This window comes from Lactuca sativa, chromosome 6 (genome assembly GCF_002870075.4).
Source record: "Lactuca sativa cultivar Salinas chromosome 6, Lsat_Salinas_v11, whole genome shotgun sequence".
Taxonomy (NCBI): domain Eukaryota; kingdom Viridiplantae; phylum Streptophyta; class Magnoliopsida; order Asterales; family Asteraceae; genus Lactuca; species Lactuca sativa.
In genome coordinates this window covers 140,142,239-140,153,289 of record NC_056628.2, presented here as the reverse complement: position 1 = coordinate 140,153,289, position 11,051 = coordinate 140,142,239, and the positions used below count along the sequence as shown (strand labels likewise).

The 11,051-nt window shown below is 31.0% G+C and overlaps 1 protein-coding gene across 2 annotated transcripts; it reads right to left on the bottom strand.

Annotated features, from left to right (window-relative positions):
• Positions 1-5,209: 5,209 nt before the first annotated feature.
• LOC111902327 (protein FIZZY-RELATED 2) lies at positions 5,210-8,787 on the bottom strand. Of its 2 annotated transcripts, none has more exons than XM_023898176.3 (10): positions 8,158-8,787; positions 7,899-8,021; positions 7,681-7,785; positions 6,936-7,115; positions 6,763-6,825; positions 6,320-6,514; positions 6,129-6,230; positions 5,946-6,011; positions 5,791-5,859; positions 5,210-5,675 (listed from the first exon to the last, which is right to left on the bottom strand). In XM_023898176.3, the coding sequence occupies exons 1-10, from the start codon at positions 8,665-8,667 to the stop codon at positions 5,622-5,624; spliced, it is 1,467 nt and encodes a 488-aa protein (XP_023753944.1). In that variant the 5' UTR covers positions 8,668-8,787; the 3' UTR covers positions 5,210-5,621. The 2 variants fall into 2 exon arrangements, with proteins under 2 accessions (XP_023753944.1, XP_023753951.1); XM_023898183.3 differs by having other exon boundaries at positions 5,946-6,008; positions 8,158-8,786.
• Positions 8,788-11,051: the final 2,264 nt, after the last annotated feature.

Sequence of the window (11,051 nt, the reverse complement as noted above, 5' to 3'; positions counted from 1 at the left end):
ATATAGAGATGGAGGGAGGGAAGAAGAAAATAGAGAATTTAATTTTCTTCACGTGACGGTGAAAAAAAAACACACCCTTTATTTAATCGTTTTGGCAATTTTGCCCCTTCTTCTTTAACTTGTTACTAATTTTGTTGATTCAATTCCATTTTTAGGAAGGCAAATTGTAAGAATCTTATTCTTAATGAATTCTTATTTTAGAGAATATAATTTATTCATATCTAATTATTTATGACATACTTGTATAACTAAATAAGATATATGTCTACCAGATAAAGAATTAGTAGTAGTAGTTGCCAATAAACAATGTTATAAAAATCTCGATTAATTGTGGTACACGACTGATTACATAGCGTTTAGTGATTAATTTTGGTTTGTATCATAATAAAATAAGTTAACGTCACCAATTAGACAACGTTTATTGTTTTGTTAATCATGTTAACTTATTTTATTATAATATCAGACGTATTTATCTACATTGTTATGATATTATTCATATTTAGTTATTAAGAAATTAACTTTTTTATATTTTATAGGTTACAACTAAAAGCCTATTAATCACTCTCTCTAATCTCTAGTTGACCCACTTAATTTTGCCAAACAACTTTTACAACATTGTCAATAAATTATTATTATACCTTTATGTAACTATAAATTAAAAATCTAAGCTTTTATATGTTGATTTTGAAGGTATAATATTAAAAATACAAATTAGCTTTCCATACATACTTTTGCATTTAATAGACCATTGTTAATATGGCTAATTGCAAATAGTTTTTAGCAACTTTTTTTTTTAATTTTTTATGTGGTCAGAAAGTTTGAAATTCATGTAAAAGTGTTTGACATTGAGCTTCGCAGAAAAATATATAAAATAATAAGTTGTGGCTGCCATTATGTGGATTAGTTAGAATTTAAAAAACTAATAAACTTTATGTATATTATCTTAAAAATTCTAAAGTTTTGAAAATATATAAAACAATAAACTACATGATCGGTGTTACGTGTGTCTTAACATTTGTTTGGATGATTTGGAGGTATTGGAACAATATGGTGTTTTAGTTGTCTAACTCTTTAGGAAATAGTATTTTTGAGGAATTGTACTTTAAGTCTTTTGATTAGTTTTCGAATACAAACAAAAACATTAATATCGTTTGATTTTTGTAGTTGTAGAACCTAATGCTAAATATCTGTATAATTGGTCTTTATCTAGTTCTTTGTTAGTTGGTTTCTAATAGAAGTTAAGTTGTTTAATAAAATTGAACTTTTGATCAATTGGTTTATATTATTTGCATTTAACCATGGATCTTCTATGTTTCAACCTAAATGCTCTTTTGTTAGAGGGATTATATGTCTTTGGAAATCACATCTAAACACCCCTTTAGGTCTTGAATTCTAAAACAAAAATCAATATTCCAATTGTTTTGGAAAATAGTACATCTCTTCTAAAATTCAGTTGTGGTTATAAAAATATGTATGTTTTTTTATTAAATATTCCGTTGATAAAAATATTTTATAGCACAATAAAAATATTTTTTAGCACCAAAAAACTATTTTGCTTATGATACTTTTATCAAAGAAAAGATGGTGAAAAGGGGTCCAATATACAATTATAGAACTTGACTCTTCCACGTCCCTCCTAGGTTGTACAGGAAAACGCAATGATGTCAGAAACACGTTTTTGATAAAGTCAGAATCTTATTTGACAGGAAAGTGATAGATTTTTCATTTTTTACACGACATTAAATTTTTCGAAATTGTCTTTTTTTTTCTTAAAAAGAAAAGATTTATATTTAGATATAGAAAAACTTATATTGTATCTCAAACTCTCAATATCAAAATAAAGATTGAAGAAGTAAATATACACTCCATATAAATGAGAAATCGTAAGGGTATTTTCAACCAACACTATAATTGATGTATAATTATTTTAGTTTAATAATGTCGTATACCAACTCCAACTCAAATACCATTCTGACACCATATTTGGTGTTATTATGGATGACGTTTTCGACAGTTTTGTGTCTGTTAAAACTAAAGAGAAAATTCCACTACTCATAGGATAGATTACACTTGCTAACTTTAACAATATTAATTGTCATGGCAAATCGACAATGTGTTATACTTTCGTTTTGCCTTCCACACAAAAAAATTAGAAACAAATAGTATATGAATTGTTGTTTTATGGAGCACTATGTAATGATTTCACATGAGAGGAGTAGACTACTTGTACTACTATTTTTATTTGTCATTTTAGTTAAGTAGTGATGACACAATAGACATAATTGAAAGTATTAGTGGTGATGATAAAAGTATTAAACATAACTCCGATTTTTTCAACACTTTTTAAGAGTTATTTACTATTATATAAAACAGAATGTAAATGAGAAAATGTTAATGGTGATGCAAGGTCAGTTTAAGTATCATACTCGGTTGGTGTGTCTCTAACAACAATTGTCAAAATAATTTAAAAATCACATTGGTCGGTTTTCTAAATTTACAACTAAAAACAATCAATACAGTCAACATATTTAGACGAGCTATCCCTTTTGTATCGGTACCATCTGTATGAAAAAAATTCAGCAAAGTCCCTATCTGTTAGACTTATTAACGATAAAGATATGGCTTTATTTTTTGAATAAAAAATAAGAAAAAATCGGTAATTGTTAAGTGACAAGAAACCGACACTAGTTTTCGTGTTTAGATTTTAGTTTACATCTTTAGATCTAGTCAAACCGGTAATCGTAGAAAAGCCCATGTGTTTTGGGTTCATTAATGAAAAAGTCATGACATTTTTAACAAAATAATAATAATAATAATAATAATAATAATAATAATAATAATAAATAGTTTTATGGTACAACGATCTTAGTATATTCTCTTTGTTTGAGAGAGAGTGTTATCTTCCGACATAAATAATACTACTATAGTAAAAAAAAAAAAAAAAATTATTTTCTATTAAAAATGAACATGGATTTATCATTAATAAACCTAAAGAACTTTTTAAAGATTATCCACTAAAACCCTAAAATATGTAGACATTTACTTGTTTCTTGTCATTTTAAACAATTGCATGTATTTTTTTGTCATTTTATGTTAAAAAAATAAAATTATTATGATATCTCCCTAAAATATAGGAATTTTGTTGAAAATTTCATATACATGTAAATTAGATAAGAATGGAATAGCTTTGACATGACTTTTTTTGCCGAGCCTTGGGTCACGTAGGCGCCCATATATGTAGCTTTAAGACCATCTGTTATGGTCTTCACGACCACCACCGTCTTCCACCTCCATGTCACCACCACAACTATTCCTCAACCTAATGGGATGGTCACTTCCTCATGGTCTGCAAGAAAGAAGAAGACAGGAAGAGAGAAGAAGTAGAGAGAAAAAAGAGAGGAGAAGAGACATGATTGGTCATCCGCCTCCGTCGTCCCCAACACGAACCGCCACGACCACGAGCCACCACGAGGCAGTGGGATGGTGTGCACGAACGTGGTTCGTGACCAGCTAGACCACAGAGGCCTTCGTTCCGGGTATACCGGACGGCCTAATAGGGATGACAAATCAGACAATCGTGTCGTGTTGTGTTTTTGTCTGACACAATACAACACGACAAAATTGTATACAACACGAACACGACACAATGTCGTGTGTTTTTTTTATCTAAAACGAAAAAGAACCAATTAAAAAACAACACACATGACACGAAAAAATAACATAAAATAACAATTAGTTTTTTTACATTTTGAACAAGAACACAACACGACATCATGTTTTTTTTATACTTAACACAAACACAAATTCGAATTTCAGTTTCATCCCAATTTCATTTCATGTCATATAATTTTATCTTGTCGCATCACCAATTGTCAGCTATAAGCTCTAGCAGTGATCACAAAATAACGTGTAACTTTTAAGGTTTAAGCTTGAATTTTGTTTACTTGAACCACATTCAACATTAGATTTAGGGAAAATGACTTATAAACCCAACGAAGTTTTCAAACCGTTCAAAAAATCTAATTATATTTTGTTTGTTCAAGAAAACCCAACGAACTAACATTTTGTCTAAAAAAGCCCAACTAACTTACACTTTGTTCACTTCTCATTTAGGGTCAACCGGCTAATAAAAGTCAACGAATGACATGGCTTATGACATGTAATTAAATATCGGAAAATGACTTGTAAGACCAATGAAGTTTCAAATCCGTTCAAAAAACTCCAATCATGTTTTGTTTGTTGAAAAAAAAGCCAACGAACTTACGCTTTTGTTCAATTCTCATTAGAGGCAACCAGATTCATTATGTATACAACTAGTTGGCAAATGACATGACATTATATTTAATAATATGAAATAAATAGATTAGAATTACGCTTTATATATCGATTTAGGGTTTCGAGAAGAGAAAAACAAACGCTATCTGTGTTCGAACTCTTGTAATAACTACTTCTTATTCTTACTCTCAATCGTTGATGTCCAACTCAATATCCACAAAGAAGATATTTGATGATGAAAACCCTTATAGATGTGGACACTCTTCTTGGATTTGGACATCTGGAACGGAGGATCATCCAGAAAAAAAAGTTTAGGGCTAAATCGATATATAAAGGGCAATTCTAATCTCTTTATTCCATGTCATTAAATATAATGTCATATCATTTGCCAACTAGTTGTATACCAAATTAATTTGGTTGCCTCTAATGAGAATTGAACAAAAACATAAGTTCGTTGGGTTTTTTTCAACCAACAAAACATGATTGGGGTTTTGTGAACAGTTTTGAAACTTCGTTGGTCTTACAAGTCATTTTCTGATATTTAATTACACGTCATAAATCATGTCATTCGTTGACTTTCATTAGCCAGTTGATTATAAATGAAAAGTGTAAGTTAGTTGGGCTTTTTAGACAAAATCTTAAATTCGTTGAGTTTTCTTGAATAGACAAAAGATAATTGGGGTTTTTTGAACGCTTTGGAAACTTCGTTGGGCTTATAATTCATTTTCCCTTAGATTTAAAGATAAAGTTCAACCAAGCCCAAGCAGCCCGAACTTGAACCTAAAAACCTTTAATCAAATTTCAAGCTATATTTAATGGGCTTTAATAAGGTATGATAAAACTGCAAGATCAATCGATTTAAACACAAATTTGCTCACAAATTCAATGTTCAATTTTACATTCAACACCCAAAGTCACCAAACGAAACCGAGTCTGCTTCAACCACGTCTAACTTTAACAATTCAACAACACCAATGTTAACTTATATTCACAAACTGGTCCCACATGCTTAAATTAGCAGTAAGAAAGTAAGAATATATAACACAACACATGTAAGGACCTAGGGAGATGACGAGTGTATCTTTTTTTTTTAATATTCACAACTGCATATTATATAACTATATAAAATAATATAAAATAAAAAAAAAATAAAAAAAACGCGCATTTCACATCATGCACCGATTTACAGAAATATAGAACTCATTAAACGGATTGATCAAGTTGATCAAACAAGGTGAACTCATTTCTTGAACATGACGTATTTTCATGATCGCTTTTTCTTCCTTGAGCTTCGTGAGTTTGACTTTGACCCAAAAAAAAAAAAAATCAAAATATGAAACAGGCTTTTAACGTATGTGCGTTCTTCCAAAGGACGATGCACCAATTTCACTCTCCGTATTCTGCATAACATGGATAAAGTCATAAAACACACTTTTTAGTAATTCAACATCATTTTTAGACACAAGGGTAAATTAGTCATTTACTATCATTCAATCACAATTGTCTGAATATTACCTGGGATTTAGGTGAAGGAAATACGTTCCAGAATCGAAGAGTTTCATCTCCAGCTCCTGTCACAATTGTCTGCAAAACCCATTATTTATTATTTAAAATTTTATAATTATTTATCACTAAATTCACAACCAAAAAAAATTAATTAAAATATCCACCTGTCCATCTGGTGATATTGCAAGGTAGAGGACTCTATACGTGTGCCCAGTAAGTGTCGCAAGCTGCTTTACCAATCACAATATTTTTAAAAAAAAAAAAAATCATCATATATTGCATATTGATTTAGCAACATAATATAATTTTGACCATATTTTCATGGTGAATTTTGAAATAAATGTTACCTTTGACATTGTAGGGTATCTCCAAACAATAATTTGGTTTTGGGAGTATCCATGGGTGCTCACAAGTTCGTTGACATTTTTTGACCAAACAAGATTGCATACCTGTTTCATAGTAACAATCAAAGTTCATGTTCTATTTGTGAAATGCCTAAACTACCCTTTGACAATGACAAAAATACAAATACAATTACCTGGCTACCGGTATCCATGCAACTGAGGTGAGAATTGGTGGTTGTGTTCCAAAATCTTATACATCTGTCTGCAGTGCCTCCACCAGAAGCCAAGAGCCCATGAAGATGTGGAGACCATGCAATTGCTTTCACTGCCGCCGTATGCTCACAGTATTTCAAAACCGGTTGTGTCGAATGTTGGTTCCAAACAAAAAGCTACCAAAAAAAAAAAAAATCAAAATTTTGTCCCGTTGTCATAATTGTTAATCCAATGTTGGTCTGTCTGGTCCACACGTGGACCAGACAGACTAAGACAGACCAACAGAGTTGGTCTGTCTTGAATAGGACAAAAAAGCTCGTTTTTTTATCCTATTCATATAATGCATGTGGACCAGTACTGGCATTTTTTGTCCTATTCGTACAATGCATCTGAAAGACTGAAACACGGTAAATAAATGACATACCCTGTTATCATTTCCGCCTGACGCTAATTCACGATTGTCGTAAGACCACTTGAGACCGCAAACCTAAAAGGTAGATGTAAATATGTAAAATTAATAAAGATACAAATAGATAGTGTACAAAATTGATTTATAATTTTATATGACATGTGGGAGTTTAGGAAAGAAAATCTTGCCTCTGATTTATGACCATTTAGTTTACTAACAAAATCTTGTTGTGCACGAGGGTCTCTTTGAAGAATACTTTTATCTCGACTTCCTGAAGATAACATTGAAGAACTCCAAGCAAGTGCACCCACACGTAATCTATGTCCTTCCATTGTTCTTACTCTTTTACATCGAGAGGCATCCCAAATCTAAATTTTTTTTTTAACAAAAAAAAAAGTTGGTTTAACAAAAACTAAAAAGAATAGTTGACTTTAACAAATCTAGAAATTAATATTTTGGAAAGACGACTTTGCTTTTTTATAATGTCACTTTTAGAGAAACCAACTAGAAAAACATTTCTCATCAAATTTCACATTTTGGGAAGATTCTACAAACATTGTTAAAGAATTAAAGTAGCTTTTTTGCTTTATTGTTAAAGGGAAAAGGGAAATGCTTTTGATTCTTGAGAATTGGATTTAAAGTCGAATACTGTTTTTTGGTAATGCTGTTTCTAGATACCTCTATTTCTTGAAAATTCTCTACCCTTACTCTTTAATTTCCACAATTAGTATAAATGTGTAGTGTATATAAAGTAACTTTATAAGATAACTTCACTATATATTTTAATTTTAGACATGGGCACCGACTTATATAAAAGATATAGTGAAATACCATTCTACCCCATGAATAATTGATTCTGAATTTCTGATAATATTCATGTATCATGTTTTCAAGTATATAAACAAAACAAAACCATTAAACTACAAACATTACCTGTACTTTTCCATTGCTAGTCCCAACTGCAAGACTAGTCCCCCTTTGTGCCCATCCAACTGAACAAACACTATCATCAATTCCCAAATCGCATAATTTTGTAACCTGCATTTGCATTAAACTTCAATCATCAACAAGAATCTGACAAAATCAAACGAAAATTGACTTATAATACATGAAGTTTAATGGATTTTAGACTTTAAAAATCAGAAATTTACCTTACTGCTACAAGCATTCCATAAATAAACACAGTTGCCTAAACCCACAGCCAACACATTGTGAGAAGACCAATCAACGAGATTCAGGTAGAAATCATCTTGCAATGCTGGTGCATCCAAAACCTAAAAACCCACAAAAATTAAGAATACCGAAAATTTACGACCCCAATACCAAAATTAAGCTGTTTAGTACTCAATTAAATAGTGAACGATTAAAGGGCATGTCATCGAATTAACAAAAGTTGTTGAAAATGTAAACCTTGTAAGGAGATCTGGGAACTTTTCTTGGAGCTTTAACAGGGCTATGACTAACCCCAGGGGAGTGATCATCGAAGCCAAGCGGAGACAATGAATGCAAAGACTGTCTAGTCTCGCTCTTGAACCGAAAAATATTATGGCTTGCCGGAGAAGTGTTGACTGAAAAGCTCTTTTTATCGGGGGTACCAGGAGGAACAACAAACCCCAGATCCGACCCGAACAATGCGGTTCTCAAAAGAGCAGTGTAGGCGGCGGATGAGGAAGAATTATCTTCACCACGGGAAGCATCAGACGGCGGAGGAGGAGGTGGAGGGGAGATGTCAAAGAGGGCGAAATTGGAGGCGGATCGGCAGGGGATGAAGCGATCGCTGTAGATAGTGCGTGAAGGAGATGGGTGGTAATAATTTAGAGAAGAAGGGGTTGTGGGTTCTTGTGATTTTGAGGGAGGATTCGATTGAGACGAAGAAGGTGATGATTGATTGTTCATACCGGAGATTGATGGATTGTCCATGGAGGATGGAATCGATTCCTTTTCAACGGGGTATCGATTAATTACCGGGAATGGCCTGATAGGGCTTTGCCGCGGAAAATAATAATTGTTGGAGTTTTTTCCCCTATTTTTTTTTGGGTTGTTTTACCTTACATACTAAGAATTTTAATTTTATAAGGAAAGTTGTATTTGAATTTGAATGTATATTTATTGTTTTTTATTTAAAAACTCTTTTTTACCTATATATAATCCAATCCAAGGTTTTTCGTTTTGTAGGCCGTGATCATAAAATTGAATCAGGATCATAAGATCCTATAAAAAAAACATTTTAAAACATAAAAATAACATTTTCATTTATCTGTTAACAAAATTCAAAGTATAATGATGTTTTCAACAAAATTGACATGTGTTCCATGTTGGGAAAATACCACTATGTATTCACCTTAGTAGGTAGGTATGTCTAGCTATATTAAGGATGAAATTGGTATGGTACTGAGTTTTTTTTCTTCAAACTGTGTACCGTACTAACTATAATCGGTATAAGATTTTAGCTACTAGTACCGTACCAAGTGTACATGTACCAATTAATTTGGCCACCAAAAAATTTGGTTGGTATATATTGGTATTTGGTATATACTAAACTTTTTAACTAATATATACTATACATTAATATAAGTTGAATTTGTGGACATTTGGCCGTTGCTTCACTCGCTTCTGGTAGTATTTTTTTTAGAAACCACTAAAAGGATTAAAAGAGGTCCACCCCTAGCAAGTTGCTAGAGGAAACAAATGGTTACGGTACAAGTACAAGGAATGAGAAGTTAGTATTCATTTTTAAGTTTTGGTGTCTGTATCACCGATCTTGTGCACATCAAACAATAAGTATCAAGAAATTTGTCGATCAATGTGTTAGTTTAGTAATTCTAAGATTTGTTAGTTGTTATCTAATTAAAACATGAAGATATTAGAACACATATTTCTTTGTATTTATGAATTGATATATATATATATATATATATATATATATATATATATATATATATATATATATATATATATATTGGTTGGTACGGTACAACCGTGGTATTCAAAATTTCATACCGTTACCGTATCAAGACTACTTAATTGGCATGGTATTACCAGTCAAACATATTAGCTACCAAACAACTTGGCTACCGATTTAATTAGTTCGGTTGGTAACATGTTGGTTGGTTTTCTGTGGTACATATTTGTCAGCCCTAAGTTATACTAATCCAGTTGTCCTTACTCTTGATCTCTTAAAAGTTTACTTCAATCTATATAATATTGTTGTATAAAAATGTTTGTAATGTAACAAACAATTATACATATAACAATATCTATTTATATTTGTAATTATTCCAATTTCACACAAGTGTAGTATTATTTTCTTGGAAAAATAATCATTTTTATAAATTTACATTTTAGTAATATTCCAACTAATACACTTTAACTATTACAATTGACAATTTATCCAATTCCATGAACTATTTCAAAGCTATTTGTCCTTTGCTCAAGGTTAATTCAAGAATCAGTTTATCTCTAATTCTATAAATTAATCACAAGATGTAATGTTATCTTGAAGTTCATACAAATTATGTTTGAACCTTAAATTACTTGTTCACATGAAACATTATTCTTTCTGGTAGGAATATTCATTAATACTTCACTTCATTAGAACTAATTACCATCATAAAAATGCTAATTTAAATTAATCTCATAGTAATTATCCCATAACTAAGCTCCAATACTTTATAATCCTAAATTGTACAAGTCCAAGCCAAGTCATGTATCGGTGAGTTGTACCAATTTCAAAATATGCTAATCTTTTCATATTACATGTTAAATTCCTTAATACCATGTTAATTACTTTATATTATTAACTTAAGATTCAATAATTGAAAACTACACATAAATAACATATTGATCATCGTTACAAAGTGGTAATGATTCTTCATCATAACAAGTCACTATCCATAAATAACATATTGATCATCGTTACAAAGTAATTATCAAATGACAATTTCGAAATGCAAGAACCTTTAAAAATTAGGGTTCACATGTTCATTCCTAATTTCACAATTAACGCTCACATTTAAGAAGAATATGATCCTTACCATGTTTATCTCCTAATTTAATGATAATTTCATTGAAATCTTGACAAAAATCTTGGAACCTTGGCTAAATTCCATAAACTTTGGTTTTGAACTTCATGATTTGTTTGAGATAGTTTATTGATACACTAGTTAAAGATTGGCCAACTCAGGTCACGCGACCTACATGGTCTATGGATCTTATCCATGTGCATGTGTTAAAACACGTGGTTCCTCATGCCTTAGAAATATTTTCAGCATAATACCCAAAATTTTCCATAACCTCTATGAATC